The following is a 16,944-nucleotide window of genomic DNA, read 5'->3' as shown; positions in this document are numbered from 1 at the left end:
CTTTTTGACTTTGTGAGCTGCCCGTAAATTGCCAACCCGGAACCCCAATGTGCCAGCAGAGGCAGCTGGCTGTGGAGCTGTTGTGAAATAGTTTTAAAGGAATGAAGGGTAGAGTGGCGAAGGCCTGTGCGCTGCCACCCCCACCTTCAGAAATAAAACATTGCCCAGAGAACGCTGCCCCCTCCCAGCTCGTCTCCCCTAGGGGGGGTCCCGTGTTCCACCCGCTGGTGCTCCGCCTTCAGAAGGGGCCGTTTTGAGGCGACGTGAAGACCCAGCCAGGACCCTTTGGAGCCCAAAACAAGACATTCCCAAGAGCTGTGGGAAGCTGGTGGCTCTCCAGCTGGGCCAGATGGCTCCTCCTGGGTCCCTGAGGCCCCCGAGAGCCTTCTAGTTGTGTTGGTCCAGTTGTCAGCTGGGGGACAGGGCCAGACTCCCAGTCTGGGTCCAGTGTGGCCTTGTGTCCAGAATTCTCTCCAGGACTCCTCTCTCGGTCTTCGCCTCTGGCTGGGGTGCCTTGCGGAGATGGGGGCCCTGTGCGCTCATGGCTCTTGGGCTGGCCCCGCGGTGTGTCAGGTCTTATGACAGGACTGAACGATGCGTTATTATTTTGTTTTTCTAGACAGGGAAGAGGAGGCTGGGGGCTGGGGGGTGAGGGCCCAGGTGGCAGAGCCTGGATTCACTCTGAGAGCCGTACCTCCCCCTTCCCGGTGGCCTCCCCACAGGACAGGGCTTTCCCGGGTGACAGCTGCCTGGAATGTGGACTTGTGCTGCCCCGGGCTTGAAGAAACCTGAGCCACTGGTGGCCCTGGGAACCCTGGCCTGGCTGTCTGCCCCTCCTCCATCACACCCACTGCGGGGGCGGGGTGGGTGCGGGCCTGCTCTGGGAGAGAGCGTGTCCTCCATCCCAGCCCTCGGAGGGTCCTTTGGTCACAGAGCCTCCCCAGCAGAGGACAGGCATGTTGCCACCACCCTCCACCATCCAGCAGGGTTGGGGGGGCACCTAGTCAGACCTGCTCACTAGGAGGACCAGATGGCCTGAGTAGACCCCAGGCCTCGCCCGTCCCGAGGGCCTTTTGTCTGGTTATCTTTCGTGTACAGGGCAGAAGTGCAAACCCCGCAGGAGGGTGTAACATGGAAGTCCGTGTCTTCCTCCCTCCGGATCCCGGCCTGTCCCCGACCCCGCTGGTCCTCTGGTGTGACCTTCCTGCACAGTTTTTTCAGGCATGCGTGCATCAATCTCTCCCCAGGAGCCCACCGGGCTCTGAGTTCTGCAGTTTGCACAGTGGGAGAGGAGCATGCCCACCGAGAAGGACCTTCCAGGGGCAGCCACCCAAGTCATTTTATTGTGTTTCTTTCTAGACAAGCCTCAGGCACACAGTGCGCCTGGCCCCTCCCCGGCCTCTGTCGCTTTTGTGCCTGTTGTGCATATGTTCTGTCCCTAGCAGCGGGGCAGTCGGTGTCTTCACCGGCCGCACCTTCATTTGCTCCTTCGCAGGGGATGTAGGTTTTCTGCCACTGTGAGGGGTCCTGTGTCTGCGTATGACCTTTACAAGCAGAGCTGTAGGGTAAGACCCCGCAAGGGGATTTCTGGGCGGAGGTCTGACCGACCGATTGCCCGGAAGAGGTGCCACAGTACACGGGCTCAGGGGCTTGTCAGGGGCTGGGATTCACCTGGCCAGGGCCGGGCAGAGGAGCCCAGGGTGACCTCATGGTCACCCAGTACCCGGGGCTGGGCAGTGTGTGGCAGCTGCTGCCCGGAGCATCTCCCAGGACAGCGCAGGAGCAGCCGGCTCGGGTTACACCGGCGAGGGAGGCCAGGCGGGGTGAGGATTCCCGGGGTGGGAGTCTCTTCTGACACGGAGACTGGCCTTGATCTGAGGACGGGGACAGTGGCTGCTCCCGGTCCCCAAGTACTCAGTACACTTCCTGCTGCCTCCGTTATCTCCGGGGACCCTCACGGCAGCGAGGGGTCTGGTCCCTGTTTCCCAGACGGGCTCTTGAGCTCAGGGGTGAAGGCAGTCCCTCTGCGTGGGTGTGTCCTCTCAGCCCCGGGGCTGTGTCATGACCGCCATTGGACAGATGAGGAAACCGAGACCCAGGGCCACACAGCTGAAGAAGGGCAGGTGTGGCCTTCCTGGAGGCCCATCATCCAGCCCCTGGCCTGCCTGGCCTGCCTGCTGGGTCAGCCGGGATGCTCTCTTCCCTGTCCTGGCCCCCGGGGCGCACGCCTCACAGGGACAGAGGAAGCTTCCTGCGCAGAGTTTACAACACGTTGCCACCCAGGGCAGTGGGGCCTGTGCCTCGGGGAGACGGGCCCTTCCCAGAGGGCAAGCCCTCTATCCCCCAGGGCCTGGCTCTACTTGGATGTCACCGTCTCCCCGGGGCAGTCTGTCGCCCCCATGCTCCCGAGTTCCCTCCTTCCAGCTCTTGTCACCCTGCAGTCTGGTCGCTGCTTGGCTCCAGAGCCCACATTCGGCACACAGCTGCCCGGGGAGCCGATGGCCCCGAGCAGAGGATGCCGCTGGGTGGGCAGAGGGAAGCATCTAGATCTTTCCATGCCTCGTCCTCCGCTTCACCTGACCCTCCTCTCTCCCGTGGAATATTTTCCTCTGGAAGCTGAGCAGCCGTGTTTTATTTGGCGGTAGGAGGCGACTGAGTAAGAGACCTCCCATTCGCACGAGCGCTTTGACTCCCCCCAGGTCTGCCAAGATAAATAGCTTTCATTACTCCTCCTTTGGTGGCACTGCTTGTTTTCCCGCCAGAGAGGCAAGGACTTGAAATGTGGCCTTTTTTTTTCCTTTTCCCTCCGGAGCCGGGGGTTCCTTTCCCGTCAGGCCCTCCACCTCTGCTCCCCACGAGGCCAGGAGCGGCTCTCACCCTGCGCGAGGATGGAAGGCTCCGCGGGAGGAGAGTTTGCCTCCAGCGTTTGTCCTTTTCCACTGAGCCCTTCTGACCCAGGTCTGCCCGGCCTGAAGGGCCCTTGTTTTGTTCTTTCCAGAAGCGAGGGGGAACGGTAGCGTGCGGCGCCCCCCGGTGCCCAGCACCTTGAGTAGTTAGTGACCTTCCCTAGGGCACCACGCCGTCAGGGCCTGCGCAGCTGGAGCCCTGCTGGCTGCCTCCTGCTTGTAGGGGAGGGGCTGGCCTCCCATACCTCAGGCCCCGAGGCTGCCATGTGGGTCAGCATCCCACAGGTGCGGGCCGCATGCAGAGCCCTCTTCTGTGCCTCACCTGGTCATCGGGGGGCGAGAAGGGCGGGTGCTGGAGGACCTCCTGGAGGAGGTGACAGGGACGCAGGAGAAGAGGGGAAGGGTGTTCCGGGTCTCAGGAGCCACAGAGCCTGGAGAGACATCCTCTGTCCGTGGTCTCGGGGCATGGCGAAGTCGATGTGGCTTGGCTAGAGAGATGACAGGGGCATGACAAGGCTGCAGACATTGGCAGGGAGCTCCTGAACCCTCTAAGGAGTTTAGACTTGTTCCAGAAGGCTCTGGGAAACCATGGAGGGGTGTGAGCAGGTGGGAGACCGCAGCAGACACTGTGGCTGGGAGGTGACTGGAGGCTCGGCGCATCCCCTCGGACCATCTGGTCAGGGCCTGAGACAGGGCGCCCTGTGTCCACCTCTCTGAGTCAGCCAGCTCTGCTGAGCCCACCTGGGTGCCCGGCCCAGGTCAGGCCCAGCAGTGGGGTGGCGAGCAGGGCGTTTCCTTCAAGCCTGGGACCTGGGAGCCCCTGTGCCTCAGGGTCCCCCAGTTCTGTTGTCCTGGATCCCATGGGCAGGAGGGGATGGTGGGGGGCTGGTTCTGTGTGGGTGGGGAGCAGGCAGTCTGTCCCCAAGAGGCGCCTGTGTCCCAGCCTCACTCGTCTGCTGCCTGCCCTGTCTCCGTCGCCTGCCTGTCACCCAGCACCCTCCTGTCACCCAGTACGGGGGTCCCACAGAGTGCTGCCTGTGGCTGTGGGGCAGACTCCCAGCCCCGCTGTTCCCATTGCTCCCTCCTCCCTCCTGGGCCCCTCCAGGGCAACGCTCCTCCTGCGTGTCGCCCTTACTCTCAGTTCTCACGCAGAACACTTGCTGTCACCAGGCGCTGGGGGCGTCCCCACACCACGCGCTTGTCTGACGCCAGCTGGGTGTCCTACGGTTCCGCTCAGTGCTGACACTAGCTGGAGAGGCCGTCGGATCCTGCAGTCGAGGGCTTAGTCCCGCAGGACCATCCCCCACCCCCACTGATCGCAAGTCTGGGTTGTCACCTGTGCTTCTGAGCAACCTGCAGTGGTTGAGGGTTGAGGGGGCTCGTTGTGAGTCACAAAAGACACCTGCATGGCTCTTAGCAGGAAATTCCCCGAGTTTTAGGAGCTCCGTGCCGGGAATTGGGATGAAGACCGAATACCTATTTTTTATTATAAATGTGAATATCACAGCCCCCTTTTCCCTCTACCTTCCACGTGCTGTTCCCTCTCACTGGAGAGTTTGTTCCTGGTCTCTCCCCCGGGCTGGGTCAGGTGCCATCTCGAGCCCCCTGCAGTGTCCGTGTTCCCCTGGCTCCGTGCCCCTAACCTGGGGATCCTTGTCACTCGGGCCACCCGGCTGTTCCCGCCTCCCCTGGGCTGGGGAGGGCGTCTCCGCTTCCCGGTGTCCGGTGAGCACATGAGGAAGCGCGTGCGGAGGGAGCTTCGTGCCCTCCTCTCTGCACCTGTGGTTCCAGATGCCTCGGCCGCGTTGGTAAGCGAAGTTTTACTGGCAGTCAGCCGCGCTCACTCCTTTACTTATTGTCTCTGGCAGAGTTGAGTCGTGGTAGCAGAGATTATATGGCCTGCAAAGCCAAATATAGTTACCTTCTGGTCCTTTACAGAGAAAGTTGGCCATCCCCACTCCTGGAAGCACAGAGAGGTTGTCCAGCACGTTACTTAGGAGCCCAAACCCTGGAGCAGTCAGCTCGGCCACTCACTCACTGTGTGACCTTGAGTGAAACACCTAACCTCTCTGAGCCCCGGTTCCTCGAGCCAGCAGGGCGGTAACAGTAGATACTCCCAGGGGTGCTATGAGGAGTCAGGGGAAAGCGCAGGAACAGAGCCTGGCCCTGGAAAGTGCTGGTCCTCGTGGTCTGACATCTCAGCCCCATCCCAGGCTCAGCGGAGTGTGGGCGGGTGCCGGGCCCAGCTCCCCATGGGGACTGGGGTTCATGACATGGGTGCTCGGGAGCCTTGCTTCCCGGGAGCAAGCCAGGTGGGGTGGTTTCCTGTCCTCCCGGGGTCCCAAGCACTGCTCACCCTGCAGGGTTGGCCCTGGCCGTGGTGGCCCTTCACCCCCCACCCAGAGCCTCTGCAGGACAGACTGGCAGCATGGCGGGTGGGAGGCCAGCTCGCGGCACCCGGCAGGGTCTGGAAGTGGGGTAGACAGTCCTGGCGTGATGGATGCTCCCAGTCTGGAGTCCTTTTCTCCCTGCCCCCCATTTGGACCCTGCCTCAGGAGAGCCTCTGCTCTGCCCACCTCCAGCCTGTGCGTCCTGCTGCAGAGAGAGGAACCGGGAGCCTGGCACAGCCTCTGGCCCACAACCCCCTTCGAGGTCCAGTGGCCCGCCAGCCCCTCTCTGCTGCCTGGTTCCCTGGGCCGGCTGTGTGTCCACAGCTCCTGACACGCTGGCTGCCAGAATAGGGGGGGTGCTCTCTGGTTGGTTCCTGGAGGCCGGACACAGTCAAGTTCCCGCCTCTTCAGGGTCACCCATTGATGGCTGAATGTCATGGTGACTTGAGAGGGAGGGGCCCGCCTTCCAGGCTGCCAGGCGGTTTCCTGGCCCCCAGGGCCGCGCTGCTGGGGGGACCTGACCACCACTGCTGGGTCCAGGCCCTGTGGGGTCTGGGCCCTAGGCACTTTCTGGGGGGCAAGCTCTCTCCCCTGGGAGCCATCCGCAGCCAGGAGGTGGGGTGTGCATCCCAGCTCTGCCCGGCCTCGGGGGCCCCAGGCCACTGAGTGAGCAGAGCCCTGTGCGTGCTGTCCACTGGCAGATAGGGGCACCACCGCCCTTTGTCCTGAGAGCTCGTGCTGGCAAAAGGGGGGACGGCGGGAGGGAACAGCATGTGCAAAGGCCGGAGCTGGCCCGCGGGGAAGGGCTGGGGAGGGGAGAGACTGATGAGCGAGGAGTACGGTCGTGCCAGGCCTGCACTGCCAGCCCCAGAGCTTGGGCTTCTCTTGAAGCTTTGAAAAGCTCTAGGAATGTGGTCCAGCTTTTCATTTTGGTTTGTCAGATATTTACCAAGCGTCTCCTGGGTGCCCGGGGCTGGCCTGGGGGTGGCATAGCCGTGACTCTTAGGAAAGCCTGCCTCCTTGGGTGGTGGGTGCCCCTGCCGTGATTGGACGGGTCAGGTCACCCTCGGCGCTGGCCTCCCTGGCCTGAGCCCAACCTCTCTGGACGCAGCCAGCCTGCGCTCGGCCACAGGTTCTTGTGGTCGCCTGCCCGGCGCCAGGTGGCAGGGGGCGCCCAGGGCAACTGGTTGGGTTGCCAGGCTGCTTCGTAAACAGAGGCCTTCTCTGGTCTCACTGTCACCCTGGCGCAGCCAACAGATCGGCTTTATCTCCTGCCCCAGGAGGGGTGTGGGCATGGCCACCATGCCAGGGTGTGGGGTCCCTTCCTGGGACCTGCTTATTGTTGGACTTGGCAGCCCCTTATCTTGGGTCCCCTGTGGGTGAGCCTGGGGCCGTAGTGGCCAGGACACGCTTCCCTCCCATCCGTGGCCAGGAGGGTGACCGTGCCCCGCTGTGGCCCAGGAGCCCTCCTCCACGGCCTGGCCCCGGCCCAGTGCTCAGACTACACAGGCGGAGAGCGAGGCCGCGGTGCACAGCCTGAGGCCCCTCAGCTCCAGATTCACACATCGAACGGTGATCTTTGTCTATTGAGATAAAATTTACATAGTGTTAAACAAACCCGCGCAGGGTGTGTAATTAAGTGCTGTTTGGTGCGCTCACAGTATTGCGTAACCGTCACCTCTGTCCTGTTCCAAAACATGTCGTCACCCCAAAAGGAGACCTTGTATCCATGAAGCAATCGCTCCCATTCTCCCTCCCCTAACCCCTGGCAGCCACCAATTTGCTTTCTGTCTCTGTGGACTTACCAATTTCTTGATGTTTCATTTAAGTGGGATCACAAATGTGTGACCTCTTGTGTCTGACTTCTCTCCCTTGGCGGCGTGTTTCTGAGGTCCGTGCACGTGGTAGCGAGCGTCAGGACTGCCTGCCTTTCTGTGGCTGAATTGTATGCCCTTGTATGGATTTACCACGTTTGGTTTAGCCGCTCCTCGGCTGGTGGGCATCTGAGTTGCTTCTACTTTTCGGCTCTTGTGAACATCACTGCTTTGAGTATTTGCATACGAGTGTGTGTTGAGTACCTGCTTTCAGTTCTTTGGGTCTGTACCTCGGTGTGGGGTTGCTGAGTCAAACGGTAATTCTATGTTTAACTTTTGAAGAACCACCTGTTTTCCATGCCGGCTGCACCATTTTACATTCCCACCAGCAGGGTGTGAAGGTTCCGATTTCCCTCTCACCGACACTTGTTCTTTTCCCCTTTTTGGTTTTAAATTACAGCCATGGTGGTGGGTGTGCAGTGGTAGCTCACTGAGGTTTTGATTTGCATTTCCCTGCTGATTAGCGATGGTGAGCATCTTCTCACGTGCTTCTCGGCCATCTGTGTGTCTTCTTTGGAAAAATGTCGGTTGAAGTCCTCTGCCCCTTGTTGTCGAGGAAGATTCGTCCTGAGCTAGCATCTGTGCCAGTCTTCCTCTATTTTTTATATGTGGGTTACCGCCACAGTGTGGCTGAGGAGTGGTGTAGGTCCGTGCCTGGGATCCGAACCCGTGAACCTGGGCCGCTGAAGCAGAGTGCCCCGAACCCAACCTCTACGCCACGGGACCAGCCCCCTTAGCCCCTTTTTGACTCGAGCTGTTTATCTTTTTTGTTGTTAAGAGTTCTTTATATATTCCAGACGCTAGATCCTTCTCAGGTATGTGCTTTGCAAACATTTTCCACCGTCCAGTAGGTTTTTTCACTTTCTTGATAGTGTCCTTTGATGCACAAAAGTTTTTGATTTTGGTGAAATCCAATTTATCGAGTTTTTGTTTTGATACTCTTGCTTTGGGTGTCGAATCTAGGAGTCCTTTGCTAAACCCACTGTCCTGAAGATTTGCCCCTGTGCTTTCTTCTCGGAGTTCTACAGTTGCTGCTCATACATTTAGGTCCCGACCCGTTTGAGTTGGGTTGTGTGTGTGGTGTGAGGTAGGGGTCCCTGCAGAAGCACGTGGAGAGCGCTCGTCCCAGCACCAGCTGTGGGAGAGAATATTTTCTCCCTGTTGGATGCTCTTGGCACCCTTGTTAAAGATCACCTGACTGTAAACGACAGGGCTGACTTCTGGACTTTTGAGTTCGTCCCACTGATCTCTGTCTCTCTTTGGCCATGCTGTTCTGTTTTGATTACTGCACCTTGGTAGTAAGTTTTGAAATCTGGGAGTGTGAGTCCTCCAACTTTGCTCTTTTTCAAGATTGCTGTGGCTCTCCTGGGGCGGTTGGGAACACTTCTGCCCATCTGTACACATGCTTCTCTCCATGCATCTATTTCGTCATTGTTGTGATTGATTTGTGAGCTGTTCGAGCATAAGTTGCAGACATCACGAGAATTCTCTCTACATACTTCCACGCGAGTCTCCTAAGAATAAGGGTGTTCTTCTGCAGACCACAATGCTGTCATCACATCATTTAAAATGACCGCACCTGTAGTCCATGCTCACATTTCTCCATGTGGCCTCCGTAGCTTTTGGAGAGCGTCTCGTCAGGCTCCAGTCCCAGGTCACTCAGCATGTGACGGGCGCGGCTCCTGTCTCCCTCACTTCTGGAACCCTTCCCAGCAATGGTCGTCTTTCCTGACATTGCCGTTTAGAGGGGACAAGCCAGGTTGTCTTGCAGACTGTCCCCGTGACCTGGCCCTGGCTGTTGTCCCCTTGTGATGGGACCAGGGTAACGTTTTTGCCAAGAACACGACACCGACGCGGCGTCTGCCCGCTGCACTGCCTCAGGGCCGCAGCGTCGTGTGGTTCATCCTATTCCTGCTGGCACTCAGTGCCCCGCTTTGGTGAGCTGGGCACACCACGTGCTTGTTGAAGGAATGACTGGAAACAGTCGTGGCGGCGGGCGCGGGATGCAGGACTGTCATGTGCTGGGCCCTCTGCTTGCCCCCCCCCGTCAGTCCCATTTGGTAGATGAGAAAACCGAGGCTCAGGGAGGTCAAGGGACACACTGAGTGGCGTGGACGGGGCATGAGCCCAGGCTGTCCTCCAGTGGCCAGGCTCACGGTCACTATGCTGCCCCAGGACAGGGAGGAAGGGCTCAGCCGGAGAACCTAGAAAGGGCCCTGGGAATTCCCTCTTGACCCTCCCCCAGCTATGAAGGCCAGTGATCCCCCATGTGACCCAGAAGGATTGGCAGATGCATGCCCACCTCCCTCAGCTGGGAAGCGGCTCCCATGACCCTCTGACCCTGCAAACCTTGCCCTTGGCGGCTATGTCTCCCTACCGCAGTGCCCGCTGGGTGCACAGGGGCCTGGCGCCAGGAGGTGCACCAGGAGGCAGTGTCCTGGCAGAGGCGCCCCTGGGCCCAGAGGCCTCGCTGGGCCGCACAGCGCCTGGCACCCCCGTCACAGCCCTGGTGGCCCTGGCACACCTGGCCTCCTGTCCCACAGGCATTGTTCCTGCGTCCTTGTCGCCTGCTCGGCCACCCCCTCGTCCTCAGCGAGGGCTGACAGGCAGGGCACACGGCAGCGCGTGCAGGGCAGTTTCACAGCACCCGGAAGAATCTGGGAGCCGAGAGGAGTGGGTGAGGGTGGCAGGGACATGGCTCAGGCAGAGGCGGCTGAGCAGAGCCTCATGGCCAGCCTGGGACCTGTGGCTCACGCCGCCTCTGTCATTGTAGATGAAGACGTGTGCGTGTTCAAGTGCTCCGTGTCCCGGGAGACCGAGTGCAGCCGCGTGGGCAAGCAGTCCTTCATCATCACGCTCGGCTGCAACAGCGTCCTCATCCAGTTCGCCACGCCCAACGGTACGATCCCCCTCCCGCCCCGCGGGCCTGGCCCCTGTTCCCTCCTCCCAGAGCCCCGGCCCCTGGAGGAGGCCGTCAGGGTCTGGGCTGGGCCCAGCCGACACTGGAGGATGGGCAGGACGAGGGGCTGGGGCGGGCGGAGCGCAGAGAAGCCACCGGAAGGTGCTGAGCAGACGCGCGTACGGGACACGAGTGGACACATGAGGTTACGGAGGGGCTGGCGAGCCCCAGGCGAGCGCTGCTGGTGGCATGGGGCAGGGGCAGCAGTGGGGGCAGTGGGACGACCAGGGCTGGAGACCCCTGAAGGGACCTGAGCCCTGCAGCCCGTTTCCTCCAGGAATAACTTAAGTTCATTGTTAAAAAAAAGGGAGAGGAAACACCACCAGGGTTAACCATTGGAAGTTGGTGGCTTAGATCCCTCTAGTATGTGTTTGTTTTTGCTGAGGAAGATTGGCCCTGAGTGAACATCTGTGCCAATCTTTCTCTGTTTTGTATGTGAGATGCTGCCATAGCATGACCTGATCAGCGGTATGTAGGTCTGTGCCCGGGAACTGAACCCAGGCCGCCGAAGCAGTGTGTGCCGAACTTAACTGTGAGGCCATCGGGGCTGGCCCCTTCTAGTCTTTTTCTACTGTGTGAATATTTGTATTTTGCTTTTTCCCCTTTCGATCCTATCTGTTGTTTAAATTGTGGTGAAGTATACGTAACAAAAAACTTCCCATTTGAGCCCTTTTTGAGTGTCCAGTTCAGTGGCATTAAGGACATTCACATTGTTGTGCAATCGTCCCCACCAGCCGGCTCCAGAACCTTCTCATCTTCCCAAACTGAAGCTCTGTCCCCATTAAACACCAGCTCCCCCTCCCCTCCCCAGCCCCTGGCCCCACCTCCTCCTTCCTGTCTCTCTGGATTTTGAATTGCTTGATGCAATTCAGCAGCCATCGTCTGTGTTAATAAACACAGTTCCTTTTAAAGGGCCGCATACCATCAGTCCCGCAGACCCGCGGTGATGGCGTCTCTGACTGTTTCTCAGTCCCCTCTTACTGTCACCGAGGCATGGCGTCCCTTGTGTCCACTGCCACGCACAGACACGCTGTGAGCCGCTCGGTGGGCTAGTGGTTATTTGCTGGGGCGAAGCCCAGAGGTTCTGTGCCCGGGTCAGTGGGCGTGTGCCCTCCGGAGGCTTCGCCACACTTCCTTTGACAAGGAAGCGCCCAGGCCCGCCGCCACCCGCCCTGGGGAGCACCCCGGCCCCCAGTGCGGACACCTGCCTCCTCCCGTGTCAGCAGCCACATGGCAGGCTCGGCTGCCCTTCTTCTTGTCCAAATTTAAATATTTGGGAAAAAGAAATCGTCATGTCGCATGTGCTCAAGGTGGAAAAGTCGGGTGTGCACCTCTTTGGAGAGGGGGTCCCCGGTCCCTCTGGTCCCCGCGCCCCTGCGACGGCTGCGCATGACCCAGCTCTCCCCTGCAGATTTCTGTTCCTTCTACAACATCCTGAAGACCTGCCGGGGCCACACCCTGGAGCGCTCGGTGTTCAGCGAGCGCACCGAGGAGTCCTCCGCCGTGCAGTATTTCCAGGTGGGTCCCTGCGGCCGTGGCCCAGGGCCACCGGCTGCCCAGCATGGCTCTGCCCCCACCAGCTCGTCCCCTCGGGCAGGGCTCCTCCACTCGCTGGGCCTCAGTTTCCGTGTTTGTGAAATGGACATGCCAGTGTCTGCCCAGGGGCTGCTGCAAGGATCAGAGTGCAGCTGCTGCTCAGAGCTGAGAGCACTGTGCGGAAGGCGAGTGTGGCCGGAATGTCCGCAGCGGGTGGGGCGGCCGGCGCTGGTCCACATACGTCAGACGCACGGAGGCCTCACCTCCTTCCCGACGACTCGAGGAGGGAAGGACTCTTATTGTCCCCATTTTACAGATGAGAAAACTGAGGCTCAGGGAGCTTCAGACTTGTTCCAAGTCATACAGCTCTTATGCACAAGAGCCAAGGTGGGAGGCCAGGTCTGCCCGATGCCGAGGCCCGGGCCTCCGCCCAGGCCACACGGCCTCCCAGTGCCTGTCGTCTTACAGAGACCCCAGCACCCCGCCCACCTGGTGCTCTGAGTTCTGGGTTCTGTCAGATCTACTTCTTTGGGGCCCCTGATCTCAGAACCCCGCCCGGGGCAAGTCTCGAGTTCTCCCGATTGGCTTCCAGCTCCAGGCTGCATTGGCCACGGGACGGTGGGCGGTGTCCCTCCTGGGGGCCAGGCTGGCGGTAGCGGGGAGACGGCCTCTAGATGGAAGTTTCTGCCCGAGGCGGCCCCCATGTCGCTGGCCGGCCAGGGCCTCGGCCACCTGTGTCTGTCGCCCTGTGCCACTGGTGCCTGTCTGTTGCAGTTTTACGGCTACCTGTCCCAGCAGCAGAACATGATGCAGGACTACGTGCGCACGGGCACCTACCAGCGCGCCATCCTGCAGAACCACACGGACTTCAAGGACAAGGTGAGTGGCTCCGCAGGCGCCCCGCCCCCCACGCCTCCGCCCGCCGCGCCCACCTCGCTGCCAGTTGTCTCCAGGTTTTTTTTGCTCATTGACTTTATTTTTACTTTTTTTGGATTACAAAAGCAAAATCTTTGTATCAGGACCCAGGGTGTCTAATACAGCCATGGAAGGTCTGTCCTTTCCCTCCAGAATGACCGCGGGCAGCAGTGAAGGTCGCTTCCAGGTTTCTCCCCATTGTATGCAGTCACGCATCGCTTAACAGCAGGGCTGTGTTCTGGGAATGTGTTAGGTTATTTTGTCTTTGTGTGAACATCACAGCACGTCCTTACGCCAGCCTGGCTGGGACAGCCCCCTACACACCCAGGCTCCGTGGGACTCATCTATGGGCCCACCGTCGGATACGCGGTCTGTCATTGACCGAATGTCAGTATTCGGTGCATGACTGTACCAGCGTTTTTTTTTTTTGAGGAAGATTAGCCCTGAGCTAACTACTGCCAGTCCTCTTTTTGCTGAGGTAGCCTGGCCCTGAGCTAACATGCGTGCCCATCTGCCTCTATTTTATATGTGGGACGCCTACCACAGTATGGCGCGCCAAGTGGTGCCATGTCCACACCCGGGATCCAAACCGGTGAACCCCTGGCTGCCGAGAAGCGGAATGTGCGAACTTAACCACTGCGCCACCGGGCTGGCTGCCAGTGTATATATTTTTGAGTTATTTCATTCAACCTTTTTTTTTTTTTTCCACAAAATGGGATTGTAGTCTATGTGCTCTTCTTGCAAAATACTTCTACCCCGCCTAATGGGACGTCTTGGGACTTATTATTGAGTCCCATGAATGTAGTGTAATTTACCTAGTTATTTCCCCGGTTCCTTTTAAAATCTTAACGTTGCCGAGTGACGCATACTCGTGACTAGAAGGAGCGAGCAGGGCAGAGTATGCGTGATCAGAGGTGAGCGATTACTCCCTCTCTTCCCACGGCCTGGAGTCTCTGGACCCCCTGGGAGCCTGTGCCTTCCCAGCATGTGTCAGGGCTCTCCACAGGTCCGCGCCCTCAGCAGCTGGTGCCCTGGTCATGCCCCCAGCAGTGCTGGAATCCCCTCAGGACCCAGCCCACAGCTGGGGAGGTTCTGTCCTCGCCGGGCCGGGTGGCCTCCTGAGCAGGCCGCGCTGAGCCCCAGGAGGGGCACGCTCCTTCAGCGAAGTCCCTGCGAGCTCCCCCAGGACAGACATCCCTTCCTCGGCTCACCTAGAGCTCCAGTGGGCTCCCCGAGGCCCCCATGTGACGGTCCCAGCACCCCCAGGCGCTCATTCTGTGCCTAGAGCAGTTCTCTGTTAGAGCGTGCCTGTCACCCCAGAAACTTTTCTCCTGATGCTGCTTGTGGGGAAGCAATCCGACGAATCCAGAACGTGGGACAGTCTACCACGCCCCGGCCTGGACTCTTCCAAGAGCCCACGGCACAGGGGCCGGCAGCTCTTCAGGGGGCGCCCAGCCAAGCCACTGGCCACTTCTGCAGGCAGGGTCAGCACGGAGCCAGGAGATGCTTCCGCCCACGGCCCCTGGGCCCCTTTTGTCCCTGTGAGGGCTGCAGAGGTCCTGGGAGCACACACTCAACTGCCGAGCTGGTCCTCAGCCCAGCTGACCCAGAGGCCCGGGGGCCCCTCCCAGCGTGCTGACGCCCTGTGGGGCCTGGAGCCGGAGCCTGCCCACCTGGTGCCCGCCAGGTGGGCCTGCCTGGTCAGGCCAAGCCTCAGTGGTCACACAGCCGGGCTCAGAATGCCCTTACCTAGCAAGCACTTGTTCCCAGAGAGACTCTGGGCACCGTGACACTAGTGACAGGCTGTCCCCCATGCTGCATCAGCCCACAGCCCAAACCATTCCTTCTCGGGTCCGAGAGCATGTAATGGGCTTCCCGTCCTCGCCGTCTGTGCGAGTCCCGCTCTGCTGCCCTCAGACCCAGAGCTGGGGCTCGTGTGCTCCTCGCAGCACGGGGCACACCCAGTGGGGTTGTCTGGCAGGGCTCAGACTGGTGATGTCTGTCCCTTCATTGGCGTCTTGTTCTCACCACCCCACCTCCCCAGATCGTCCTTGACGTGGGCTGTGGCTCTGGGATCCTGTCGTTTTTCGCCGCCCAGGCCGGAGCAAGGAAGATCTATGCGGTGGAGGCCAGCACCATGGCCCAGCATGCCGAGGTCAGCGGCCTGCGGTGCCTCCCGGCCCGTCCTCGTCCTTGTCCTCTCCCAGCCTGGGGAAGCCGGCCCTGCTGGGAGGCCCCAGGAGACCTGCCCCCAGATCAGGGGAGCCTGGGGACATCACTTCTCTACTTGAGTTTCTTGTCCCCCAAACTGAATGGTTTTGGGAGGGAGAGGGGCTTGCTGACCCTGGGGCCATGTCCCCTCCATGACTGGGGGTCACCCACGGGGTTCAGGGGCGGTTTGGGCCTACAGGGGGTAGACTGTGCAGTCACACAGGCCCCGGGCCAGCGGTCACCCTCTCTGCACCCCACTTCCGTTTGCAAAATGCATTTCACCTCAGGATTTCATTTTATGGGTGTCCGCTGTCATTTCCATTTCTCTTTGGGGAAAAATGCACTGAAACCTTCGTCCACAAGGTTCCAAACCTGGAAGCTACAAAAGGGTAACGACTGAAGACGCCCCCCACGCACCCTGCCCCGGCTCCCAGCCGCCCTGCCGTCTCGGCCCCACGTTGCTGTCTCCGCTGTGTTGTCGTGTATGGAGCCTCCTCGCTCCTCCCCGTGGCTGCAGAGCATCTTTTGTGTAGACACAGAGTGTTGGCGAACTTAGGCTGCTCGCAGTCTCTGCAGACCAGCGCTGTACTGAATGCTGACACACTGTCACCTCTGCCCTGCGTGACTGTCCCCAGGACAAGTTCCTGGCCCTGGAATCCCTGGGCGGGACGGTGTGTCCAGGTTCTGCTCTGGTGGCTGGAGCAAAGTCTCCCGCCCCTGTCTCTGCTCCCGTCAGCACTTGTCCCCGCGGGGTGAAGCTGATGTCAGGGGCGGGCAGCCGCGGCAGGGCAGCCAGGAGAGGGCTGGGGCCGCCGCGAGCTCCTAGGGCGCCGGCTGATCGCAGCTGTGGTTAGGATCCGACGAGGGAGGCAGAGGGCGTCTGGTGGCCACATGTGGACGGCCCCATGGCGGGTGGGCGCAGGGACTCCCAGTGATGCCCCTGGCCCGCCCGCCCGCCCGCAGGTCTTGGTGAAGAGTAACAACCTCACCGACCGCATCGTGGTCATCCCCGGGAAGGTGGAGGAGGTCTCACTGCCCGAGCAGGTGGACATCATCATCTCGGAGCCCATGGGCTATATGCTCTTCAACGAGCGCATGCTCGAGAGCTACCTCCACGCCAAGAAGTACCTGCGGCCTGGCGGTGAGTAGCCCTGTGGCTGCTGGGCCCAGGGTACCTTTGGAGAGGCCCTGGGCGCTTCGCCTCCGGCACGACTGTGGTCCGGCTGCCTGCTGGCCTCGGCGGCGGCTTGCGGTGCAAGGGGCGTCTGGGCCTTCGCTCCCTACCCCAAAGCAGGCCAGACAGCCTCCTGCCTGGCCTGCTCACGCCTCCAGAGAGCCTCGGGCCACCCCTGCCATCTCGTGCCCTGGTGTCTGGGGGACAGTGTCCGGCATGAAGGTGGTGGTATAGAAGCTGCAGGGAAGTCGTGGGGGCCTCTTCCCGAGGGGCTGACTTGTCGTCTTTCTCCCTTCATCCCCAACTGTGGACCTGGCCCTCAAGGAGACGGGGGTGGGGGTCCTCGTGTGTTGGGGGCAGCTGTCCAGTGTGCCCATCTGTGGCTGCCTGCCTGCCTGTGCTCCTGGGTCATTGGGTCACTGGGAGGAGCGGTCTTTGCACGGCCCTGGGTGTCTGCACAGCCCTGGGCATCTGCATGGTGTGTGTCGGTTCTCTGCTCGCTTCTGGGTTTGTCTGAGTACTAATGTATAAGCAAGGAGTTGTGTGTGTGCGTGTGTGCATGGGGCATGGGGTCACTGGCTAGGGCAGCAGCAGGGGCAGAGCGTGGGAAGCTGGCAGACTTCCCGCCGGGGCATGTGGCGGGCGGGGGTGGGTGGGTCTGTGGGGGGCCCCCGCCTCAGCCCTCTAGCCTTCCTGGATGCAGGCTGCAGGACCCTGCCCGCACTCGCCTCCCTGGGGGGGCTGGTGGCTGCCATTCCCCACGGCTGTGTGCTGTGTCTGTGTCCTGCGTCCTGGGCATGAGTGTGGAAAGTGAGGCCGCCCGGGGACTGTCCTGGACTCGCTCTCCTCCCATCCCGCCCTGCCCGTGGGCCAGGCTGGGCCAGGCTGGGCCGGGGATGCGGCCCCAGCAGAGTGGCCTGCTCCTCACAGGATGTGAGGACAGACCCTGCTGGTCAAGCAGCCTGCCCAGGATGAGGCC

General features: G+C 60.7%; 1 protein-coding gene across 1 annotated transcript in view; it reads left to right on the top strand.

Annotated features, from left to right (window-relative positions):
- The window catches only part of CARM1 (coactivator associated arginine methyltransferase 1), a gene marked incomplete at its 5' end in the record, with an annotated part of 37,039 nt that overhangs the window by 12,960 nt on the left and 7,135 nt on the right, over positions 1-16,944 (top strand). The window contains 5 exons of the mRNA XM_046638293.1: positions 9,944-10,069; positions 11,541-11,647; positions 12,440-12,544; positions 14,625-14,735; positions 15,755-15,932. Coding sequence (XP_046494249.1) covers positions 9,944-10,069; positions 11,541-11,647; positions 12,440-12,544; positions 14,625-14,735; positions 15,755-15,932 — 627 coding nt within the window. The remainder of the gene's footprint in view (positions 1-9,943; positions 10,070-11,540; positions 11,648-12,439; positions 12,545-14,624; positions 14,736-15,754; positions 15,933-16,944) is intronic.

The sequence above is a fragment of the Equus quagga genome, chromosome 14 (genome assembly GCF_021613505.1).
Source record: "Equus quagga isolate Etosha38 chromosome 14, UCLA_HA_Equagga_1.0, whole genome shotgun sequence".
Lineage (NCBI taxonomy): Eukaryota > Metazoa > Chordata > Mammalia > Perissodactyla > Equidae > Equus > Equus quagga.
The sequence above is the reverse complement of the archived record's forward strand: the minus strand, read 5'-3'. Positions and strand labels throughout refer to the sequence as shown.